This window comes from Camarhynchus parvulus, chromosome 1A (assembly GCF_901933205.1).
Source record: "Camarhynchus parvulus chromosome 1A, STF_HiC, whole genome shotgun sequence".
Lineage (NCBI taxonomy): Eukaryota > Metazoa > Chordata > Aves > Passeriformes > Thraupidae > Camarhynchus > Camarhynchus parvulus.
The window spans coordinates 56,067,995-56,093,984 of record NC_044586.1 but is presented as its reverse complement, the minus strand read 5'-3'; the positions used below and the strand labels follow the sequence as shown (position 1 = coordinate 56,093,984).

The window sequence follows — 25,990 nt, the reverse complement described above, 5'->3', positions numbered from 1 at the left end:
CCAAGCCTCAGTGCCAAGAGCATCTCAAGAGAAAACGGCTTAGCCAGAAAAATCCCTGGCTGCTGAATTATACCCTAGGACTTAGGCATGTCAGAGTAAGAGCTTTAGGTGCCTAAAGCTGCTTGCTCTTTCTGAGATGAGGGAACAAATGTACAATAAACATATTTTTAGCCTGGTTATTTATCTCTTGTAATATCATACTTCCCCCCCTTCTTTTTTTCTTTTTGACTGTCTGATCCTGCGGCATAAAGCTTGTGGAGAGGCAGTGCCTGTTAGTTAATTCCACTAACAAAGGGAAAAGGACTGAGATCTTCAATATACGTGGGCCCTCTTAATTTTTTCACTTCAAGTTTGAAGACTGGTTTGTGGGCTTAAATTCTTTCCTTCCTCACTGTTATAGGCCACTGTCTTAAAGCCTTTTTCTTCTTAATCCAAGATGCTGCCTCTTTTCAAACGCTGCCTGCTTCTATATCCATAGTGGCCAAACCAGTGTTAACACTGCAAGCCGTATGACAGCCCCTTAATCAGTTTGCTTTGGCAGGCACTTGTCATCCATCGCTTTAAGAGATCACTGAGTACCTCGCACGGTCACAGATTCTCCGAGCAGCACGTCGGGCTGGCGCTGCCATGCCCGGGAGCCCACACGCCTGCGGGACCGGCGAAGAAGGGCTCACGTATACCCAAAATCTCAGTCCTTTTCCCTGTGCTAGTGGAATTAACTAACAGGCACTGCCTCTACAAAAGCATTATGCCTTAGTAACTGCAGCATTAGTTTATCTCCACAATTTTCCTTACAATCCTAGCAAGTCACATCAGCTACTGCCACCCTGCCCACAAGCAGCTGACCCAACCTAGACGCAGCCAGAAAGGGAGCTCTCCAGTATCTTCCAGGGAGTAATAAGATCGCGCTCCCTGCGGCTCCAGAGGCTCAGCCCGTGGCTGCTGCCGGCTCCGCTCCCCAGCAGAGCGCGCTGCCCCGGCCCGGCCCGGCCCCCGCCGTGTCCATGCGCGCCTGCTCCCGCACACCCCGGGCCGCGGCGGCCGGCGCATGCCCGGGGGCCGCGAGCATGCGCGCAGGGGGCGGGCGGGGCGCTCCGCCGCTCCCGTCGGCCCGCGGCTCCCGCCGGGCGTCGGCGGCGGAGCGAGCCCGCCCCGGCCGGCGGTGCCATGCTTAGCGGGGCGGGCGCCGGGCAGCGCGTTGCGGCTCGTCTCCCCCGTCTGGTCTCGCCCGCGGCGCTGGGCAGCGGCGGCAGAAGCGAGAGGTAGGGCAGGGCGGGGGCGCGGCCTGTCCCGTCCCGCGGCTGCCCGGTGCGTGGCGGCGGCGGGGAGCGCCCGCGGCCCGCACAGGTGTGTGGGCTCCGAGCTGGCAGCCGGGGCCTCCCGCGGCGTGGGGGGCCGGGCCCGAGCCCCCGGCAGGGGTTCAGGCGTGGGTCCGCTCCGCGGGTGTTGGGACGCGCCGGAGCGGCTTCGCTGCCAAGTTGTCTGCGGAAGGGAAAACTGCCCGAGCCCCTCGGCTGGGACGGAGTTGCTGTGCCTTCGAGCGGGCCTCTGGTCTTGAGTGGCATTTGTGCTGTGCTTTGTCCCTTATTTATCGTGAATAATAATACTAATAATGTTTCTTAACGCAATTGGCTCTTGGGTTCATAATACCTTACTTTCATAGCGATAGACTTCATATTTTTGGTGTGTCTGTAGTACATGTGCGGAGATGGGCAGGGGGAAGGCATCAGGTCCCCATCTGGGTTTGTAGCTGAGAGTCTGTGTGGGATTAAAAAACCAATCAACAGATTGTATATTTCTAGCTGGATTACAAAAATCCACATACTTACTGATGCAGGGTGATTTAGAAAGTTTTTTAGTAAAGTGCTTTCAAATTCTCTGTGTTTATCTTGTGCCTCTTTACGGTTTGTCCATACACATGCGATAGCAGGGAAGATATGCAGAAGATGAAAGGGTGCTGTGTTGGCTTCCTTGCTATATGTGTAGGATAACAGGCAAGCCCTGCTGGTGTTTCTTCTGTGTGAACTGATGTTATGACTTCAGTTGTGTCCAAGCAGCTGCTTTGCCTTATCTATGCTTCCTGATTATTTTTTTAATGCTGTATAACTAAAACCCTGTTCCAGCACTTATCTCCAACTGTGCTGTCTTTGAATCCTGTGCAACACACGCGGTACCATTTTGTTGATCTCTTCAGCCTGACCAAGTGCAGAGTTTGTGTCTGAAGTCAATTTGTGTAATGAGAAAGTTGCAGGCATAGATGATTTTTCTTCTGTGAACTTTCATTTCCAGTAGAACCTATTGCTTTGTTATTACATGGTACAAAGTCTCCTCAGCGCCAGGAAGGGGCAGAGCAGAGAATACATCTTGAGTAATTTCACTAGGACATACCAGAGACTTGATTTTCTCTTGAAACAGGGTAGATGAGTTCAGAGATTTTTCTACAAAATTATGATGAGAGCTGTCTCATGTGTTGGCAGTGTAGGTTAGCTTGCCCACCTTAGAGTATTTAAACAAGGAACAATAAGATGACATATTCTCAGAATACAGTAAATGCACGATGGTTTTCATAGCTTCAGAAATTCAGGGTGAAGTTCAGCAGTTGCCCAGAAGAAAAGCAACAGTGTCAACTTGTTAAAACTTGCAGTGTATTGGCAAGGACCAGGCTGTGAGCATATCTGCATGATTTGGAAATGGTTTTAGACAGTATTTCCAGGGCAAGCTGCTTTTCTCAGCATCTTGCTGCTTAACATGACTCCAAGAGACATCATATCATGTACAGACATTATTCTGAAGGATGGAGTTTGGATTTGATCCATGACTTGCTTTGGGAAGTATTTTTATAGAGGAGAAAAATGGTCATTTTATGATCATAATATTCTACACCTGTAAAAATGCAGAATGCACCTTTTTTTCCCTTTAAGATATAATTTGTGCCCACATTGGCCAAATGTAGGAGCCCAGAGCTGTCTGAGATCCTCTGAAGTTTACGCACCTATTAGATATTTCTTCCTAAGTCAGTAACTTGTGTGCGCTGTCAGGTCTGTTCACCAAATTTATTCAGGACTGAGTTTGAATTTTTTTTTTTTAATTTAAAGTGTGATATAGTCACTACCAATAAGGACTTAATTGAGAAAGAAATTATTAGTAATTAAATGGTGAATGTGCTGGATGTGGCTGGACTGTAAGCAGCAGTGTCCAGGCCAATCTTAACAGTCTTCTTGAAGTAAGAGTGACCATACAGTTGTCTAGCATGTATTTCTTGAAAACATATTTCTGGGGTTTGAATGGCCTTATTATTGCTTTATGTTAAAGCCAGCCAGTTTGAGCAATCTTGCTTGAGCCTTTTAATCACACTTTATTCTCACATTAGAGGGAATATATGAAGGAGGAGGTGGAGGAGTGTGCTGAAGATGAGGCGACTGAATCGGAAGAAGACCTTGAATTTGATGAAAGAATTGGATGCCTTTCCAAAGGTTCCTGAAAGCTATGTGGAGACTTCAGCCAGTGGAGGCACAGGTAGGCCTTGGTGAGATGCTGATACTGATAGAGACTTCAGCATGAGGAACACAGGCATCTGTGTTCCCTTGAAACTAGCCAAAATTGGTTTCTTGAATGCTTTGGTGGACTGACTGAGCTCATCCCTTCAAGTAAAGACATAGTATCTTATCCAAGCTGATGCATCCATCTGTTCATCCAATCTCTCTGAAGGGAGATTTTTGTATAAAGCTGGTGAGACTGAATCCAATGTAAAAGTTAAAAATAAAAACTTCTAACCAGTTGCGACTGGATGTGCACTGTGCCAAGGCTACTTTAAAAATTTTGTCAGTTGTTGTCTCACCGAGCTCTTTTCTTGGTGTCCGGTTTCTGGGTGAGACTGAGTGAGCATGACCTGAAATGATGATGGGATTCAACACTGTGCTTTTGCAAAAGTAGAAAAATATTCTCCAGAGACAGATAAGTTGTGCATCAGGATGAAGAACAGTTTTCTAAAGCTTTTCTCTTGAAGGTGCACTAGATTTTGAGAGTATGGAAAGCCCTTTGAAGAACGAAACACTTTAATTCAGGACATGTGCTTGTACTTTCCCTATTAGTTACTTGAGCTTCTCTGAAAAAGCTGGAGCTGTAAAAAAGACCTTTATTTATGTATCTGATCATAAAATTTTGCTTTTAAGTTGAGCTGAGTTAGAGGTAGCCTGATTTGAAAATAGTGACTTCATCTCTTGGACTATTGGAAGTATTTGCAGATAGGAAACTGCCAGCACTTAGAAGTGGAGGACAAAAATCTCTCTTGTGTGTGATTATGCCTGAAACTCAGTTGAATAAAAAGTTGAGGAAGCAATTGCAACCTACAGATAAACCTTTGAAGTTGTTATGCCTCTTATAGTGTAGAAGGAAATATCACAAGGTTCTATATTACTTTGCTGTTTCCTCAAGTGCACCGTTAATAATTAAAGGATTATAGTATATTAAATAATCTCTAAGAAGTATTTAAATAATTCTTTGTTAATGTTCATCCCACTTCCTGAGGAAACAAGTGTATTGTTTCTATGTTGTAATTTGCATAAAACCACCAAATGCTTAAAGAATCCTTTTTTGTAGTACAGCACCATCCTTCATGAGACCTTTGCTTTGGTGAATGGTGCCTTAAGGATTTCTCAACACCAGAAGTTACTTTAACATTCTTTGGTTTTGTCCCAGTAACCTTATAAATGGCAATATAGGATTGTCTTTTTCTGTGCCATTGTGAAATCTGAATATAATATTCCTGTTTCATTCAGGATTAAAGTGTCAGGCTTACTTTCTGATGTGATAGGGATCTAAAACATGCCAAGACTCTATTCTCAGACTTTCGTGGCCTTCAAACCCATTGCAGAAGAAGTACTGGTCTCTCAAACAGGCTGAGACTCCAGCTCTGGGGCTGGGAAACCCTTCAGGAAAGAAAATTCTACAAGACTTTCTTTGCCTGTTCAGATCCACACATGCGTTTGCTCAGAATTATCCAGAAAGCAGCCGTGGCTCTCACTGTGTTTGTGTGGCTCTGGATAGCTGATACAGCTCCAGCTGTCCTATTGTTGCATAGCCAGGGTGAGCCTGGCCTAGTGGTTCCAGAAATAAATTGAGCCAGAGTAATTAACTGATTAGTGCAGTGGACATGAAGGGTCTCATGTGATTGTTACATAGTGCCAGCTGAAAGCTAGAGCTGGAAACATTGCTGATCCATGCAACAGCCAAAAGTTTCTGTCCTGATCCCCAAGGACAGTGCCTTTATTCTCTGCTCCCACCTCTGCCTTGGGGACCACCATGGAGGGAGTTGAAGCCTATCAACAGTGAGCTTGTTTCTTCTCAAGTTGCCCTTCATGGATTCCAGAGAGATATTCCACAGGACAAAAATGAAAAAACCTTCAGTGCCAATGAGCTGTACAGATTGCTACTGTGCTCCATAACTGAAGTGTTTTCAAGCTTATAAAAGCCATGATTTAATAAAAGGGGCATAGCAGGTGCTTCTGTGCATCTATTACTGTGTTTCTGACTGTGCAGCAGGGTGGTCTTCCCCTTGCACTGTACAACTTTGCAAATGTGATGAGTAGGCTGCCTTGGAGATAAGTGAAGCACATGTACCACTAAAATACACCAATTAGTTTTATCCTAAAAATAATTCCAAGTTCTTCACTTATTGGTGGAATGGATAGCTGCCTGTTGCTTGTTGCCAGAGAGAGACTTGTTTGAAATGTTGGGGTGGGAGTCATGACTATGCAGCTATACACAAGTAATATAATGCATCTTATTTCTGTTGTCTGCTAGCTTATAGAGTCTAAAACTTGATATAAAAAAATTGTTATAAAAATTTAACTTGTAGACAAGTGGAGGCTTGAAGGAATTTCAAGATACACTACCTTCTTCTTTTATGTTGGAAGTTAGGATTGAGTTTTCCTAGACCATCCCTGACAGTGATTTTTGTGTGCTTTATATGTGGAGGACAATTTAGCCTGTTCTTAGATTTTCCATACAGAGATTTCACAGCCCCCTAATCATTCCAGTATTTGACTGTACTTAAAAAGTACTTTCTTCATGCAAAGGTAGGACTTATTCTTTTCCACTCCTGTCTAAAAACAAATACTATCATTATGAAAACAACTTCCTAAGAGCAGGTTTTGGGTTTTTAAATCAAAGGTACCAGTGTGGTACTGGTAATGCTCAACTTCTGGAATTGTTAGGATTTTGTTCTGCTTGTGTTTCTGAATAATATTTCTCACAGTCTGAATTTCTACTTTTTTTCCTCTGATCAGTTTCTCTGATAGCATTTACAACAATAGCTTTCCTGACTATAATGGAGTTCATGGTGTACCGGGACACATGGATGAAATATGAATATGAAGTAGACAAGGATTTTACTAGGTAACGTTAATAATTCTTTTTAAAATGTTAATTGCCTGCATTTCAGGAAAGAATAGATTTAAAATGTTCATGTGACTTGAAAGCAATTCATAATTGAAATTGCAAATTAAATGCTGCAGGGATTTGATTTTTCATGTGTTGATTGTTTTGGGGCTTTTTCTTCTATGTTATCTATGAATAAGATAAATTGAGATTTCTGCAGTTAAGAAATCAAAACATGATAGATTTGTTATTGAAGGAGCTCCCTTAGGAATGACTTGGTAACAATTCAGAGAACAATGTAAGATGTAACTCTGCCTCAGGCAGGTAAACCCGCCCCCTGTGGCTCCAGGCTTTCTCCAGTTCATGTGGTTAGTACGTTGCCATTGTACTTTGTGCTGCTGGAGATGAGCCTGAAGCACTCAGAACTTTGATGGTGTTATCTAGAGGTTGTTACTAATTTTGTCTCCAGATACAGCTCCCCTGAAGATGTGTTTGCTCTTGGTTTCATGTGCCTGTCAGGACTTGTTTGCCTTTCTTCCAGAGCTGGTCAGGCACCCAGGAATCCCTGTGAAGTTGATGCAGATTTTGTGCCCTGAACACCTTTAAATGTTACGTGTCTGTGTCATGGTTTGACACTGGCACCCAGGAACTGAACTGACTGAAACTGAACTGAAATAACTTTAAGAGCCACTTGGGTAGTTGCTGTGGTAACAGGCTAAAGATACATCTATTAATTGGATGTCTTGCACATCAGAAATAAGTAATGAAAAACAAAAAAGGAAAAATTTGAAGAAGCTGCATCAAAAACTGAAAGGATAATAAATCCATTCAGACAGCTGGAATTTCACATTTAGGCCTTTGCTAAAGTAGGCTATATCCCAAGTGAAGCTATCACACAGGAAGGGTAGTCTGTTAGTTAAGAGACTGTTATGGGGTTTGGGATATGTCCTACTACAGATTCCCCAGTTTGATTGTGGGCTTATCACTCACCCTGTGGTTCTTCACAGTTTGAACCAATGGAGACTGATATAATTTTAACTGCTTTTCTCCTCTCTGCTGGCCCTGTCTGACCCAAGTTGAGCCAGTGTTGAATCCCTTGCTTATGTGATTTGCTTGAGGTCAGCTAAGTCCCAGAGGAAGCTCGCTAAGAACAGAACCCTGTGACTATAGTGAGGGAGTTTATTCCCTATAGTTTTAATGACTTTTGTGAAACTAACATGAAAACCAATAGGAAATGCCCAGAATATTGGAGAATGTCACACAATTGGACTTGTGTGATGGAGGTTATCTCTTAAGTCACAAGTGCTTTAAGGTGCTCTAAAAATCTATGTTGCTTCACCCAAATTTTAAACAGCTTTATTAGTATAAATTTTGGTACTTTACTGTATTTCTGCAAGTAGTCTGAGATTTTTTCTTGATACTTGTACTCAGTGTTACTTAATGGATTTTTGCCTTTTTTTTCTTTCCAGTAAATTAAGGATCAATATTGATATTACAGTTGCCATGAGGTGTCAATGTAAGTATTCCATCAATGAAAGTTTAAAAACATTTTAAAGCCTCTTCAGAGAGCACACTTGCTCACAATATAGTTGGATATTGTTCAGAATATTTTACCAGTGTCATTTCTTCTGGTCTTAATGGCACGTAGTGATCTTGATGGCATATGACTCATTGAAGGAATTGGTAAGAAATGTAAAGAAGAATATCTGTGCCATCTCATTCTTATCTTGCAGAACCTTGCTTTGTCTGTTAGCAAGAACAGGATCTGTTGTTCAGTCTCTCACTAGCTGAAAAATTCTAAAAGCTAATTGTGAGACACAAATCAGCTGGAGGAATTTATAACAATTTCTATTTATTTATGAACTTGGGATATATTAAGCTGGTCTACTCTTTAACAGCACTGAAACCATCACGTAATTTCATCCTGCTTGTGAACATAAGAGGGATGCCTTCCTTATGAAAGGCAATAGTTAGTATTATTTTGATATCATTTAGGTAATGAACTTAAATTGTGTTCAGTCTTGCTTGTCCTGGACTGAGAGAAGAGAGACTGCTACTTCTACCAGGAATGCAAGCAAATTTTCAGGATGCACTTTTGTTGCCTAGCTTAAACCTTGCATTAATTGTAATTAGTGGAATTAGCATTAATGTATGTCAGTGGGTTTTTTTGTTATTTTTTGCAAATGAACTTTTATCCTCTGATTTGACTAGTATTGGTCTCTGTTCAGTGCTTGTAAAGCAGGAGAGAATATTTATGCATAGCAGATCCTAGAAAGCTTGTATGTGTGGTTCATACAACTTCTCTGTAGGTGTTAAATCAGTGAGAAAATACTACAGATCTGAAGAGTTTTTGGTCAATGTCCATCAGCTGATGCTGAAGGTTAAATAGGTTGAAGGAACAATAACATATGCTGAAGTTTATCACTGTGAAACTTCATTTCAACTTGATTTTTTTTTGCTTGTCCTTGATCGTCTGTGTGACTTAGTATTTCTCCCTGTTTAAAACAGATGTGGGGGCTGATGTTCTGGATTTAGCAGAAACAATGGTTGCCTCTGCAGATGGGTTAATCTATGAACCAGTAAGTTGATTCTGACCTTTTTATTTAAAAATTGAATTCCTCTTGGTGCAAAGCACTACTGGGCTGGTTTGCTTGCTTGTGTTTTTTTTTCTCCACCAACCTCTTAGAGGAACATTCTGTAGTTGATCTCTGTTTTCCATAGCTTCTTGGGTACATTTGAGCATTCATTGCAGTTGAATTTACTGAGTACATTTGTGTTAACCAGTATTTGGGTTTGAACTTGGTGAACAGATGTTACTAGTGATCCTGTAATGCTGATGAAGCATAGCAGGTCTGGTGGCTTGTCTCTAGTGCTTCATGTGGCATGAGCATAGAAATATGCAATCTGCACCTCGACCCCTGTCTTTCAAAGATTGCTCCTTTGCAGTTCTGGGTAGGAAGGGACAGAACCTTTTATACTTGAGCACGAAATGTATTATTGAAACTGCAAAGTCCTTTCAAAAACTATTCTGTGGTACTTGTGTGAAGTTGATTATAGCTCTATACCCACATCCTAATTCTCTTCTGGGTTTCATGGAAGGGGTGCATTCTCTGTGTTTTATGAGATGTTTTACTTTTGTTTCAGGTACCATTTGAGCTTACCCCACAACAAAAAGAATTGCAAAGGTAAAGCACTGAGAGGCATGTTTATGGTTTGTATTATTTGTACTGGAAGTGACTTTGAAGTACATCAGAGGTACATGACACAACTGTGTCTTGAGTCTAATACCTCCTGCTTGTAATTTAAGAATGCAAGCCTGCAGAAAGATACTAAGTTTCTTTGCTTTCCTCATCATTTAAGATCTCTGTTATGGAAAAAGAAAATTGCCTTAGGACTTAACTGTTCAATGGGGTCATGTAGTTGCAAGCCAAGATGTATGGACTTGCTCAGCTTCTGTTTCCAAATGAATGCTTGATAGCACAAGTTAAAATCACAGAATCAAATGTGTAAAATGTATCTAAATGTCAAAGCTGAGCCATTGTAACAAATTGGCACATTCTTGCAAAAACAAATTAATTATTTCCTATAATTAATTGACACAGTGTTTATCACTTTAGCATCTTGGTGTTGTGTGTGCCCACTATAGTGATAATCTTGTAATAGTATTGAAGCTTATTTGGAGGTCTGGCTAGTTTTAGTATTTTGGTGACACACTGCTGTGAACACCTAAGCTTTAAATTCTGTATAAAATACTATTCCCAAAGTTTAATGTAATGCTTTATTACTGTAGTCAACTTTGCTAGGTTCCTGACTTGCAACCTGCAATTTAAACCAATGATGAATTGTGAAGCTAGATTTTTTTTTTTCTGTTGCATGCTTTTACACTTGTTTCTAATCTTTAGGATGCTGCAACTAATTCAGAGTAGGCTGCAGGAAGAACACTCTCTTCAAGACGTGATATTCAAAAGTGCATTTAAAAGTGCTTCTACGGCACTGCCACCACGGTAAGAAAAACTGGGATTTTGTGAAATTATTGCCCTTTCCTCCAACCCTGTGAATTAGAGTTAACATTTTATTGTGGTTATGATTCCACCCTACCCCCAGAAGACAAGGATGTAAGAAAAGATCTCGCTGCTTTTTAATGAATTTCAAAATAGTGTACTTGATACTTGCTTTGGAGAGCTGTTGTTTTATGCAAACCTCTGGGGTTTCCAAACTGGAGAAGGTTTCCAGGTTTTGTGTGTGTGCTTACACGTACAGATATAGACATGGGTAAATATATGCACACACCTTTTTATTCCATGTGGTTTGATGCCTCCTTCTTAATGGGAATTACTAATGCCACAGCAATACTGAACAGGAGTCTTTTTTAAAAACTACCTTTCTGTCCACAGCTTTTAAAAGTATCCTGCTATTACCTGTGTCATAATGCTTCATAATTTTAAAAGAATCAGCCTTTGAATACACATGTGTTTTGTTAGTTAATTCCTGTATCTAAGATAAGACTTTTAAGATTGTGTGGAGAAAGCTTGCTGTTTACACTTAATTCTAGCTACTCGGAAATGTTAAGAGATTAGTGCACAGAATGTTTAGTCTGCTGAATCTAGATGCTATGTGATTTTCCCCCCAAGGGAAAAATGCTTTCTACATGAAAGCTGAAATTCTCTCTGCTTAGAAACAGCACTAAACAAAAAGATACTGAATAAAACAAAGCAAACACCAAAGCTGCCACACATGCTTCCTGTGTTGTAATCTCCCTTCTGAGGATCAAATGTGTTCCTCCTTCCTAAGGCAAGCCTGAAGATGGCTCAAAAATCTTTTTTTTCTCATTTACTTGATGTCTTCAGATTAATTAAATCATTCTGTGCCTCTGTGTTGCTTATTAATGCAGTATTGGAAATGGTATTTATGCTTGAGATGTGTTTAAAAACAGTTGGTTTTCATCTCCCTCTAAAGAGCAGATTTGGAAATAGATTTTGTGTTGTGGACATCACAACATGAGTAAGGAGTGGGAGCTTTTGTAAAGAATAAAGCTGAAAGCTCTTCTTGCTACAGTGCTGTTCATGTGACCAAAACGCATTTAGTTCTGTTCATTGTAGCATTAAAATTTTCCCAAGGAGCCGTTTTTGTAGAAGGAAGTGGGAAAATATAAATCCCTGGGATGGTCTAATGTTCTCTGTTTGCATGTTCAGATGTCATAAGCCAGCCTTGTAGGCCAGATCTCCAAATACAAGTATGAATGAAAGCTCATTGCTTTCATCAAACTGACCTTTACTAGTTTCCCTCCCTTCCACCATCTCTGCTGTAATTCCAGAAGAATGCAATAAGGACAGGTTGATGATAATCCTGTATCTTTATGCTAGGAAAAAGAGGTCTAACTGTACTGCTGTTATTTCTGCAAGACAGTGGATATTCTCAAGTACTTTCAATGTTGTTTTTATTTAAACAGGGAAGATAATTCATTACAGTCTCCAGATGCATGCAGAATTCATGGTCATCTCTATGTCAATAAAGTGGCAGGGAATTTTCACATAACTGTGGGCAAGTATGTTCTGTCCAATTCCTGAAATTAAAAAAATCCCTTAACTTCTACATTCTATATAGTGCATGTCTGTATATGTGTATGTGCTTTTATGCTTCAGTTAATTGGGTTTTATTGACCTTCCTGTACTCATGCTTGGTATTTTTTCCTATGTAATACCTATTCTTGCACTGTTAATTTTCTTCATAAATTGCCAAAACCGTGCAGTGCATTGTTACATGTAATGTAGTCGTCATGAATTTCAGTGTTTTATAAGATGGAAACTCTTGAAATGCTTTCTCAGAGAGCAAATAGAGAGTGCAGTTAACTTGCTTACTCATAGAACAAATATGGTCAAACTTTTCTTAATCATTTAAGCAGTTCTTCAGCTTTTCATGTCATAGGACTTGGTGACTCTTCACAGAAGTGTAGTGACTTGATGAGTTCTTGATATTTCTAAAAATGCAAGACACTAGTTTTGTGTAAGAGGGTTTTTCTGAGTCCAAGATTCCTGACCTTACTGTCCAGTCTGTCTGCAATGGATAGTAATAAAAATATCATATTTAGGTTTTATATAGATATACACAATAGATATCAGTCTTTAAAATATACACACACATATTTATATATATGTATGTTAAATATATTTAAGTATATATATGTTATACATATGAGGATATGTACATATTTTATAAAATATTTATTGAAATAGAGGAGGAAAGGTAATACATTGTCTACATAGTCCTCTGTGGATTCATAAAATATTTGTTGCTTTCTTCAGGGCAATACCACACCCTCGAGGCCATGCACACTTGGCAGCCCTTGTAAGCCATGAGTGTAAGTTCCTTCTGTCATCTCCATACCAGCATGATTCATTTCAGTCAGAGTGCTGTCTCTTAGTTCATGTTAGGTTGCTGTTTTAAAGATGTTCTGGCTGTGCAATTGCATTGCAAAAACAAAGTGAAGAATATTCTTTGCAATGATCTGACTCCATAACAATTTGCTTCATACATGTAACACTATTAAGATTATCTTTAGGTTGCTTCTATAGTAATGATAACACTGGAATCTCAGATGTGCTTTGGTGTAACATAGATACCATATGAAATTCTTGTATTTCAGTCCAAACTACCTCTTTCCTCAAAGACCTTCTTAAAAGGTTAAAAATTTCTAACCTTTTTCCTTAGAAACTTAATTTTTGGATTGTGAGTCTAGATATTAAATGTGTTTTGCTGCCTTACTTAATGTGAAGCAAAGGTGACTTACTGTGAAAAGTTAACTTGATTAAACCAGTTACAGTTGATTAAGCCTCCAAATGTCTGCCCATGAATTTATGTTAACACAACTGTAATAATTTTATATATCTTAAGTACCTGCCAAATAGGCAGTGTAGTGACTTGGCAGCTGCCTTATACTTCCTCTGTGCATTTGATTTGCTAAACTTTCATCTTTTTAATGCAATTGCTTACAAGAACATGAACCGTAGAATAATAGAAGTATTTGGACAACTAGAAATCCTCTGTTACAAAATTATAACTCTGTTTAGCTCCACCATTGATTCAAATATAGTTATAATTTGGTTTAGAAGCTATTTTCTAGAAAAATTTGACTTTTTTATTAAATATTTTGGATTTGAGTTTTCTTTGAAGTGTGGGTAGATCCAATGATGTGTACATTGGTTTTTAGTAAATGCATTAATTGGAATATTTCAGTGTTGAAATGAGTGCATCTTTTTCTCCGAGTACAGAATCTCATAGTTTAAAAATGCTTCATTTCTCTATATTGTCTTTCAGCCTATAACTTTTCCCATAGAATAGATCATTTGTCATTTGGAGAGCTTATTCCAGGAATTATTAATCCCTTGGATGGAACAGAAAAAATTGCATCAGATCGTAAGTGTTGTGTGTTTAAAAACATCTTGTTTTGTTGCATTTCCCAGTAGTTACATTTAAAGTATTATCATTTCTCATAAATGTTGTGATTGACCAGCAGTGTGTCAGGCTAAATTTGGTAATGAGAAATGCCCTGTTCAGTTACCTACATGACATCTTAAATGTCATTTCTTTCTAATACCTGAACTGCTGTTCTGTGCTGTTTCCTTGGAGGTGATTTGTGGTTTGTTATGTTGAAGTTACACTATGTCTGGCCATATTGCAGCAGTATGTTACAGTGGAGAATCATAGATCTGATTGTTGTCGTGATGGGGAGAAAATAAGCCTGACTTGGTTTAAAAAATAGCACCAGAGTCTTGGATTCCATTCCTGTATTTGGTTTGTCCCTTCCAAAGCGTATTTTATGATGATACAAGATGGGTTTGTGTAGCAAACCCTTTGTTTTCTCATGTATAAATGAAGAAGTAACCTGCCTCATCCCAGCACTGGCATTCCCTGAGAGGATGAAGCCCAGAACCTTCTACAGCCGCTATTGTCTCAAAGCCAGTCGGTTCCTTGGCTCTTACAGCTAGAATGGTTTAGTGGAGTTGAAATAAATTGCTTCAGTCTATTGGTGTTAGTTCCCTTAGGGAATTGCACAAAGAGCAAATGCATGAGCAGGCTGATGGCTCTAGAAGAATTCTCTGTAAGTGTAATGGAGAGAAAATCTGTAACCAGTTTAGAAGGGCTTCCAGCACTGTAGATGCAATTCAATGGCCAAAATCTATTCAGACCGCTTTGAGATTTGTATACATCACAAAACATGTGACAGTGTGAAACTTATTCTAGAGCCCTGGAAAACACTACCTGGGTGTTTCATTTGAAGATTTGAGTGGCCTGACCTTAGTGAGTCTTTTCATTACATGGAAAAAATGTAAATTTCTGAGTATAAATGGGATATATGTCTTTTCCATGGAAACTAACTTTGTGCAGATGGTGCCGAAGCAGTTTTGGCAGTGCTGGCATTCCTTGAAGAATGTCCCTAGTGCAAATGGCTTTGCTGATTTTTTATGTCTTTGATTTATTTGTGACTATCTCAGATAGCCTTTGACTCTGTTCCTGATTCAACAGTCTAAGATTTTTTTTTTCTTCTAGACAATCAGATGTTCCAATATTTTATCACAGTTGTGCCAACCAAACTCCACACATACAAAATTTCAGCAGAAACTCATCAATTTTCAGTGACAGAAAGGGTAAGTAGAAAAAAGAAAAAAACCATAGAAATAAAAAATCTAAAAGTGATTGTTCATAACAAAAGTTCAAATGTGAAAATAGTACCATAGTTTTGAAAAGTGCTGTAGCATGAAGAGACTCTTTGTAGAACATTCTAGTACACTAAATTTATCTGTAAATAATACAGCAGTGATGGTAAAAAAAAAAATATGCTTGGTGACACATGCAAACTTCTTCTATTAATGTTTTGCATTTATAGATCTGGAGTCTGATATTAGAATTAATGATAGACAGTAATTTCCACTTCACTGGAGTAGTGGTGATGCTGAAATCCTCCAAATTTTAGATCTGTAACCTAGTGTGAAGCTTTACAAATATTTAATTCACCTTTAGCTTTTTATCCGTGTGGGAAGCAAACAAACCTGCAGCTCACTTGAATATCCTGAACTTGGTTGTGGAGTGTAAGAAACAGAAACAGGTAGTTTGTAAGAAAAACTGATCACACAGTAAGTGTCTCAGCTGTCTTGTTTAACCTTTGTTAAAAAATTTAATTACTCTCAAGACTGGAGAGCTTCCACTTGTGGGTTTTGAGAGGCTTTTAATTCTGAATCCATAACAAGGGTAGTTAATGCAGCATAGTATATATCATAAAGTACTAATTTAAAGACTGCTGTGAATAGGAAAAAATCCTTGTGTGTACTGGCTAGATGTCTTGTTTTCAGATACTGAAGTCTGTTTTCATCTTTTATTCAAAAACCAAAGAAAAAAATCTTTGTGAAAAGTTTAATTAAAAATGACAGATAAAGTGAGAAGTGAGAAGAGAGCCTTGGGTTGTAAGAAAATGTGGGTATTAGCAGGATGGAAATTCACTGTATTACACCCTGTGATGTTCTCCAAGGGAGAATAATTTTTTATTTCCTCAAAATTCCATGTTGTGCTTCTGAAAAATACTGAGGTAGGGGAAGTAGGATAGAGGCGATGTCTCAATGTTCAACTTCAGACATGCAGGCCACTAGAAGGGGAAAAGGTTTGCTCCAGAACTCATGAAAGCTAAGAAGAGGAATTTCATCATGCTGTATACTCCCACCTCCTGCTGGTTTAGCAATCTGCTTTGTATTTTCTCTGCACAATCTTCAACAGCTAAGGCATCCCTTAGACTTCTGTAAGCTAGTCAACAGCTTGTCTTATTGTTCCTTTTTTTTCATCTTGTATTCATTTTTTCTCTTCCTATGTAACAGTGGTTCTTTCAATTAACTGTCCAGTCTAAGTTAGCTCTTCAGTTTTTAGTGGGGATGTATTTTTATAAAAATTGCTACAACCACACGTTATTTTGGAGAAGATCCTGTAAATAATGGAGATGAAGTGTCCATTTATGTACTTGTTTGCTCTTGCTGCCTCAGTAGGCCACCCTGTGGCTTCCAAAGCTTATTTGTGTTTACTCTTAGGGAACCAAATAGTTCTATTAGATGAGCTGAGAAAGGTTCCTAAGAACAACAATTCACTGAACACCTTAGTGCACTTATTTTGAAAGAGTAGGCACATATATAGACATGGAAAAAGGTGATCAGCCAGCCATGGCTCAAACTGAAATACAGTGAGGTTTAATTGCCAGTGTTGGGCACATGGGGAAGCAGAGTTTGAGAGATGTGGGCCGAATCTTCTCCACTATTCTTGATGGTTGAGATACTGTAGTTATTTATGTTAGAAAGATTTAATTGTAGCAAGGCTTCCCTGAGCTATCTGATGCAAGGTTAGTAATTTTTAGCAGATTTTAGCAAGACTTTTAGAAGTTAAATCTTCTGCAGCAGTAGAAGCTGGAAGCAGATAAAAATGGTTTGCAGAAAAAGAATTTTGTTTCTTTTAAGGGTGGAGTTTTGTATGTTCTATTTAACTTCATGTTCTTTTTCCACCATTTGACCTCAAAAGACCAGTAAGGCTTCGGGAAATAAGAGGAGAAGTAAGCAAAAGTACTTTGCCAGTGGCAAAGTTCTGTTTAACTACCTTTCGTCTTCTCTTCCTTTTTAGTATGACTGATCATCCATTTCCAAATGCTGATAGTTGTCATGCTTTGAAATATGGAAAGCATTTTCTACTGATTTGTTTTATTTAACCATTGCAAAGTTCTTGGGACCTGTTATCATTACTGATACATTATTTTGGCATTCTTTTAATTTTGGTGTGGTAGCATAAAAAGCAGTATGGTTTTTGACAGTGTTGGCTAACTGAAGAAGTTGCTTAACCTGCATTTTACAAAGTGGTATTCTGCTTTATATTTTGTACCATATTCTGTGTGGTTTTTGAGCACAAACTGTCAAATATACAGAGAAATGGAGATGTGATATGTTGCTTTTCTGTTCAGTCCTGTTTATCTAGTCTTTTTGGTTCTTACTTGCTTAGGCATGGCTGAGTTTGTCTTCAGTCTGTTATGTTCTTCCCTGTTGTCCTTATGTATTTTCAGCCAGACTTACCTGGCAGTGCATTTATCAGCACCTTTCACTAACAATAAAATGACAGCTGCTTTTGAAAGAAGCTTGGGTTGAGGTGTGTTCTGTCCTGAAACCTTTCTTAAAAAGTAGGTATTTATAGCAGCCACACTCTCCTCCTTGGTGTCTTTTGGTTTGAGAATTTGGCAAATGAAAAGAAACTAGAAATTTCTCAGATTAGGACTGAGATGCTGGGTAGTCATAGTGAGTTTGGGGTGTTTATTTATTTATTGAGGTGTATTTCTTGCTGTGTGACTGTTGTCTGATATGATGTAACCGACAAAAAGTTACAACTGACAAAAAGTTTGAAAAGAGGCTTTTGCCAAGAAAGGTTGGACTAAGTGTTCCTTAAGGTGCCTTCCAACGTGGTATTCTATGATTTATATAAATCCTCTGCGGACTCTGCCATTGCTAAGACTGTTGAACAAAGTAAATCTCATTAAGGTCTCACACTGAGTTAAGTGATTCTCAGTGGCTGATAAAGTAGGAAGAGCTGTGGCAAGTATTACACCAGTGCACTCCCCTGAGTTCACAGGCTAGGCCAAGACTGTGCCATTATCCTCATAGGTACCAACACCAATCCAGTTATAAAAATTCTGTTTAAAGGACCACGTGAGCAAGTCTTGAGAGAATAGTACCAAAGCACAATAGTGAATATTGATTTGCAGCACAGCAGACCAGGGACCAAGAAAGTAAATTTTCAGTTCATGGTGTTTGACTTTTAGAAGGTACTGATAAAAGTGACCTTGATACTCCCCAGTCTTCTGTTCATTCCTTACTCTGATTAAATAACTCACTGTCATCACATCTTGTAACACTGATTTTTTTGTGACTAATAACAAGTGTAACTAACAAGTGTTTCTGTCTTTTCTTTCAGGAAAGAGTAATTAACCATGCAGCTGGCAGCCATGGGGTGTCAGGAATATTCATGAAATATGACATCAGTTCACTTATGGTGACGGTGACAGAAGAACACATGCCTTTTTGGCAGTTCTTAGTGAGGCTCTGTGGCATTATTGGTGGAATTTTTTCAACTACAGGTGATTATCAGTGCCTTCCTTCTTAAGTTCTATCTTTTCTTTTTTATCATGGTGATTGCTATGGATGAGTTACAGGGAGTCCTATTAATAGGTTTTAGACAAAGTGCTCATTTGTGTGCACTGAAATGTGCCATGAATGCTACTCAGTTTTGATGTCCCAGTATGGCATTTCTGGTATTCTGAGGGCCTGTTGTTTCCTTTTTGGTAACTACAGCAAAGTTAATTTACTTCTGGAAAAGCAAGGCTATATCTGTCTGTAGATACATAGATATCTTTGTATATGTGTATACACACACACACATATTGATATTCTGTGTATTTCCTATCCCTATTGGGATCCAGTAATTAAATCAGTGACAAAAGTTGAGATGAAATTTCCATCTGAAGTAATTTGGAAGATTTTCCTTGTCAATGTACTGGATTTGCTTCATCAAAGAAAGTAAACTAAGTTGAAAAGGCACAATTCACTTACTGGTCAAGACCTAATAGGGAGTCTGGATTATGAGTTATTTCTTTCCTTGGCTCTCATTGGAAGAGAGCTGAGTAAAGAGGCTTCAAACTAAGAGCTGCTTTTCCAAGTAGATATTTATGTCCCACACAACGTATTTTCATCCATGAAATCTGGCAGAGGGAATTACATTTACTTGATAGCTTTGCTTTCTTGATGCATTTCAGAATGTTAGAATTCTCCCCTGCCCTTGGTATATCCGTTCTTCATGTTAATTTCTCAGTGTTTTATGTATGGGTTTACGGCACTGTGTCCTGTCTAAGTATGGTACATAGCTTTGTTGCAATGCTTCCATAAATAATACATTTTTACTACTTGTTTGTTTAAATCTTGTTTGATGTAGGAATTTTACATGGCTTTGGAAGATTTGTAGCAGAAATTATTTTTTGCCGTTTCAGACTGGGCTCTTACAGATCCACATCGGTAAGGAGAACTTCCTCTAAGTATTTCTCTAAGTGGTACAGCTGAGGATGGATGATAAGGACAGCTCTGGGACTTGGTCCCAGTAGAATTTAAGATATTTGCAATAGACTCTCCCCTTGACATTCATATTAGCAGAGATTCAACAGCTTTTAAAAATACTTGGAAAACTTAAAACATAAGGAAGTAGAGTTCTCTAACAAACTGAATTAATGCAGCTGAGTCTCTTAGATGTCTTACATTCCCTTCATTGTCCTTACTATGTTCTTTTTATTTTCATATTGCTCCAAAAATTACACGTTTCCCAGGTCTGGTCAGTTTCCCTGTCCTGGTTTTGGTTTCACATCTCCTTTTGCTTGGCCTGCACACTGAAAAAGAGGCACTGTGTGCTGGAGGGGTTCAGTGCTGCTCCTTATTGCTCTGCAGGCTACTGCCAAGCAGCATGAAAGAGCTGAGCCTTCACCTTTCCCTTCTTTAGGCAATAAGAGAATTGCTTCTCTAGCAACTACTTGATTTTACATTACTTTTATTTTTCCCATTTAAGCCTGTAGATACCTCTGCCCTTTTCTCAAATTTGGTTGAAGTTTGCCAGCTAGGAAGGTTATGTGAGTGGGGAGGAAAGAAGGCAACCAAATTTGTATAATATTTCTGTGAGAGGTTGGGTAAAAGGCATCCAGGAAATATGCAAGGATAAAGAAATGCATGCTTTTGAGGAGAGAGCGTGGAGATTCTGTTTCTGATCAAGCCATTAATAACACGTTGTTTTTCTTTCACCAGGGTCCCCTTCCTGATGGCCACACAAGCAACCACTTACCTCTAATTACAGACAATAATACACATTAGCCTCCTGAGAAAATTTTTTTCTTCCTGCCTGATACAGACTTTTTTATAATAAAGAAAACATTGTGCAATATCCCGAGACAGTGCTGATGGGCAGCAAAAATTGGAGCCTTTACAAAAAAAAAACCTCCAAAAAACAATTTATTTAATTTTTTGTCTTTGAGTGCACATGGAGACATAGGAAATTGTGAGACCAGTGAGGTGGATGATCTTCTGGAGAGTGAAGGAGTGTTGCTGCCAATACAGTATTCGTGGTCAAGCTGAATGTCTTTGTGGTGCTGCCTGTGACCACTGAAGCATCTTAGTGATGCCTGGGAAGGCTGCAGGCCCCAAGGAGAAAAGAGTACAAGTGGCATATGTGGAAGGGCTGGCAGCAGCCACAGAGGGGACAGTAACAGAGCTGGAGTTTCTCTTAAGTGTGCAGATGGGGGATTGGCTTTTCTTGTTTTTTATAATGCTGAGGCTGAGGGCTAAGATGTCTTTCATACAGCTGGGGAGCGATCCTAGAAAATCCTGAAGAAGATGGGAACAAGAGAGTAAGTAAGGTGGACCCCAAGCTGTGATGCCAGTCACAACCACTGCCCTTGTGCAGCCCCCATTCCTTAGTGGAAGAAACATGGAGCAGAGGAGTTCCTCTGTGCTTCCACACAGCCACTGGGCCAGCAGTGAGAGTGTCACTTCTGGCATTGGTGCAGAAGCACCCAAGGACTCCAAGAATGTGCTCCAGCCTGGACAGCTTTTGGACTAGGAATAAGAAGCCCTTTAAGTAAGGCATTTGACTATGGTCTTGATAGAAGGCAAGACTCCCTAGTAAAAAAGTCAGGAAATCTTTGTATGCCTCTTTCTTGGTAAAGAAATTGCTCTGATGGAATCCTTGTTGTAGCTGGGCTGCTCATGTGGGAACCATGGGAGCATCCACATCCTGGAAATGGAGAGGGGAAGGGAGAAGGGGGCAAGAAGCTGCCAGCTCAGGCTGCTTGGCAGGTCTGCTAGGCCAGGCACGGAGTGTGGAGCTGGTAGTAGGTGACTTCAGGGAATCTGAATTATATTGCTGCAGACAGGTGATGAGACAGGATCTGCAGAACTAATCCTTGCTGTTCATTAAGGGTTTTGTAAATTAAATGAAGAGAGCAATATTGTATTGTAAATAGGCTACTGAGAAAGAATGTTATTAATGCAAATGATGCTTTGAGAAATGGAACATGATGTTACTGCTGAACTACTGGTGTACACCTGTGGTTGAACAGTTACTCCACCAATGTAAAAAATTATTAATATGATTCCTTCTCAGTAAAACTGATTTAATAATATGTAGACTATGATGCTGATCCTGGCCTTACCATGGAATTAATATTTTAATTAAGAGGACTAATTACAGAAAAATAAAAATCTCTCTGGAATTGTCAGATTTGGCTGACTTTCATTAATGTACTTTCTAGGACACTTGGACTTTTTTGATGAGCATAGTGTTAATAACACAGCTCATTTGCTATGCAAAGTGAAGGGCTTCCTAAAAAGAAATGAAACAGTAAATAAAATGTGGGAAAATAAGGAAAGACTTCTGTTGAATTTGGCTATTGAGAAAAAAAGTTCAAGGAATCTGGGTCCTTGGGGATGACAGCCAGGTTTGAGGTTTTCTCTTTTGTGCTTTGTTCTTTTAACATTGATTAATCAAACTCCAGCAGCTTGAGAAACTCTTTGGCTCCCATATATCTTTGGGATTTCCTTCTGAGGTTTCTTTCCTACTTCTGCTGAGACTGGTTCTGCTTTGGGCTTTTCCTAACACTTGTTTCTTATCTGCTTGGAACAGACTGTACTGGTGGGAGAGACTGATCTCAGTTGACTTTCTGTAGCAGAACTTTAAATGTTTTCTGTTCTCACATAAAAGAGCCAAGCAGCTTGATGTGTCTTAAATCCTTGTGTGGCATATTCATGTTGTTTTATCTAAAAAAAGCTTGTGTGAGGGCTGGTTGCTAATGGAAGAAAATTTATTATCAGATGTGAGGTGCTGCATTGCAAAGTGAGTGCAGGATCAGTTTGACCTGAGCTGTTTCCTTTCTCTCCACAGCAATTTTGGTAGTTGGAGCAGTACTGCTGACCCTGGTACCATGTGTTGTGAGCACCTTAACAAGCATGTGCAGGGAAGTCCTGGAGAAAATAACAGTTTATTGCAGGGGCTTCTTTTGGGTAACATTTACTGGAATTATGCAAAAGTGAGTGTAGGATTAAAAAATGGGAGGAGTGGGTGTCCCAAGGGAAACAGAAGCCCAGAGGTTAATGTGATGTGTATCCCCCTTTCTGAAAGGGGGATAGCAGATGAAAATACTTTTTTTTGGGGTTAGGAAAGATGGTCAAAATTATGTATTTTTATCCTTTGCTCTTACATGATGGTGAGGAGAGAGAGCCCAGGGGAAGACAGTTTTAACCTTTATCAGGTGTGTTCACAGCACACCATTTGCATACCAGTATCTCTCTGGCTGAGAGCTATTCCCCACTCCTAGCCACCATGAGTTGGGCTGTGTCCTGCTGCTGCCCCGCTGTCCCAGGGAGAGGCCGTGTTAGCAGAGCCCTGTCACCGTGCCTGCCTCAGACCTGGAGTGCTGTGCCTGCATGGGGGTGTCTCCTGAGTGCACCCCAGTGTTGTGGGAAGCTGGTGCCAGACCAAAGGGGTGCGGAGGGATGGGAGCACATATTGCTCTAGTGATGGTTTTACGGCTCAAGGGCAAGCACCAGTCTGGGTTTTTAACAGAACAGACCATCTTTGGCCATGTCACCTGTGAGCCAGTGCCACACAGCATTGACAAGTTACTATAAAATCTCTGAGTTACGGCAATACTTTCTGGCAATACTGTTTCACAAAAGAGAAAGGAAAAGGCAAGACTAGCCATCCCTGGCACTGCAGGAGTCCCTCAGTGCCAGCTTTATGGTACAGCAGAAGGTGGGATGAGATTTCAGTGTGCAGGGAGGCTGTTGGGGCAGGTACCTGCTCTGTGGACAAGGCAGCAAAGGCAAACTGGCAGGGCAGAGGCAGGCATGATCAAAACCTGCAGCTGTGAGAGAGAACACTGGGGGAAAATAGATCATGAGCTGAGAGAAGGAGTAAAATAATGTAACTTATAATAGTAATAGGGCTTTAGGTGAGTGTGCTGTGCTCTTGAGTTGTGTATGAGGGGCTGCGGTGGGTATGGCTGGGCAGTGGGAAGGGGAGGCTGTGGGAGTCAGGCTGGCATGGATGCCACTCGACTTTATGGCTGCTGTCTTTCTTACCACCTCTGTTTTGTGCATTGATGTCTACTGCAGGACACACCACAAGAACACAGTGAAGTGGGTATAGGAATGGAAATTTCTCCACATCAGGCTCTTTCATTCTTTTCCCTGACTTTTCTAGCCGATGTTCTGGAACTCTTGCTAGTAGAGAGATGGAGAGGAAATGAATGTCTGTCTGTAGTTGGAAAGGGGTTAGGTTAAGAGATGTAGCAGGCATGTTTTAAAAAAGCAAACCTAAACTGCTTTCCCCTGAAATTCTTATCCTAGAAACAGGTAAGTAATTTGAAAGAAAATTCACCTCTTTCCCTCTCAAAATCTCTGTGGTGGGGACCTGTACTGCAGGTAGGGGCTCAGCCTTTCTCTACAGCCGCTGGCTCTGCCTGGGGTGGCTGTTTGGGGTGGTCCATGGCAGTACAGGGACATGTGCTGCTGGAATGAGTCCTGCATGGAACTGAGCAACGACCTTCCTTCCTGCCCTCTGCAGGATCTTTTTAAGCTTTTCAGGGACTGATTTGACAAACCAAACCCTAAGTAGAGGGCGTAGTTGCTTAGCAAGGGTCAGAGGCGGATTATATTTGGTGTATAAATGCAGCTGTGATTAACTGAACAAAACCAAGGTGAGGGAGGCAGCTGTTGCCTTGTCCTTTTGCTGTTGAGTTCTCTGTGACAGGGTCTGTTGCTAAGGATGTCTTGTGTAATGATGCAGTGACCCTGAAGCAGGAGGATGTGATCACCTTGTCACATCTCCAGTGGCTCTGATGATACTAAAGCTCTTTGCTCCCTGTTTCTTCAGAGGCAGCCAAGTGCTGCAGCTTTCTTCTAGGAAGATGGGAAAGGAGAACAGTTTTTTGGGGGATACTTGCTAAGACCTCTGTTTTTAAAAGGCACCCCTGAAGCTGGGGTTTATTTGCACACCTTCCTTACTCAGATTGGTGCAAAGATACTTCTTATAAAGACTTTTTTTTTTTTTTTGCCAATGCTCAGTGAATGCAAATTGTGTCTGACATTTGGCCTTGGTAGTGGACCTGCTGGTGAGAGAAAATGTCCATGCTTGCAAAATAAAGTTAATGTTTAGCAATTAATGCTTCAAGGAGCCTAAAGGGGCTTTGCCTACTGCCTTTTGTGCACTGGCAAGGCTTTGATGGTGCAGGTCTCTCCACCATCTGCCCTTCCACACAGTGCTTGCTAGAGCACTGGCATGCATTTGAGCTGACTTAGGTAAAAGCATGTGAAATACTTTGTATTTTCTGCCATAGTTTAGTATCATTTCCAAAGTATTTCTGGTTGCTGCTGGCCCAGGAGAAAGACAGTGTCACCTGTCCCTGCCTTCCAGAGGAGTTTTGTGAGAGCTGGCACATGAATTAATCAAAACATGAACCTTTAAGGCTGGGTAGTGCAGCCACCCATAGATGAGAGCTGAAGGCATGCTCTGAAAACATGTGTCTCTGTGGGGCTTCCACTTACCAAAATTCAAGGAAAATCTCATTGTGGCTTGGTTTGGTTTGTTTGTTTGTTTTGTTTTGTTTTGGTTTTGGGTTTTTTGTTTTTGTTTTGCTTTGCATATATACATAGAAATATTCAGAGTTGCAGGACCAGTAATTTTATTTGTGAAAGAATGAAACAGCCAGACTAGTTTGAGGTCAGGAGGACCCTGGTGTGGTCTGGGGACAGGAGGCCATGGCAAACAGCTGCTGGCCAGGCTGGCCAGCAAAGCAGATTTCAGACTCTTTCAGCAGGACCAGTTGCTCTGCAGCAGCTGCTGCTGAGTCCCTGCAGAGCCCAGGTGTTTGTGTCTCTTACTGGGTTTAGCTGTAATAGCCACAAAAATGGAACTGAAAGGGTTTGGGGTTGTTGGGTTTTACCCTTGAAATTTTTCCTGTAATTACAAGGTGAGAGTGTATTTTGCCACAAGATTGTCTAGTTGTAGAGTGCTCAGCACATAGGACTATTTTGGAAAAGAAAAAAAAAAGGGGGAGCGGAGTTTTGACTCATGGATAGCATTTGAAAATTACTGTTTACCAAAGCTTAATTCCCTGGCTGGTGGTTGGTTATTAAACGTGACTGTGAACAACAGTGGCATTTAAGCTGAGCAGGGCAGGGTGACCCCACCTTTGGCTCTGCATGCATCAGGTGCTGCTGTTGCTGTGCTTCAGCCGGTAGTGCAGGCTTTAGTGGGCACCTTCCTTGAAGTTTAGAAATTCACTTTGCAAAGTTTGAACTTCATTGGAATAATAGGAATCTCATTAAACCTTTACTTATGCATATGCGGTTTAACAGCAGCCCTTGAGTTTCACTTGAACCTGATGGTGCTTGACCAATGCAAAGGAGTGGTCACTGTGGCAGTCTCTGGAGGCTTGTGGAAAGAGAAAATACTTTTTACATGGCCAACATCACCTCAGGGGGAATGGACTGGCTTTCAGTCCTCCACC

The 25,990-nt window shown here is 40.4% G+C and overlaps 1 protein-coding gene across 2 annotated transcripts; it reads left to right on the top strand.

Annotated features, from left to right (window-relative positions):
- Window positions 1-1,102: 1,102 nt before the first annotated feature.
- On the top strand, window positions 1,103-21,850 carry ERGIC2 (ERGIC and golgi 2). 2 transcript variants are annotated; one of them, XM_030960294.1, is made up of 14 exons: window positions 1,103-1,262; window positions 3,371-3,516; window positions 6,288-6,396; window positions 7,848-7,894; window positions 8,887-8,957; window positions 9,523-9,563; window positions 10,281-10,382; window positions 11,828-11,923; window positions 12,681-12,736; window positions 13,693-13,791; window positions 14,926-15,023; window positions 18,364-18,526; window positions 19,433-19,457; window positions 20,232-21,850. In XM_030960294.1, exons 2-14 carry the CDS (start codon window positions 3,411-3,413, stop codon window positions 20,272-20,274), a joined length of 1,056 nt encoding a protein of 351 aa, XP_030816154.1. In that variant the 5' UTR covers window positions 1,103-1,262; window positions 3,371-3,410; the 3' UTR covers window positions 20,275-21,850. The 2 variants fall into 2 exon arrangements, with proteins under 2 accessions (XP_030816154.1, XP_030816153.1); XM_030960293.1 differs by having other exon boundaries at window positions 1,104-1,262; window positions 19,378-19,457.
- The last annotated feature ends 4,140 nt before the right edge of the window (window positions 21,851-25,990 follow it).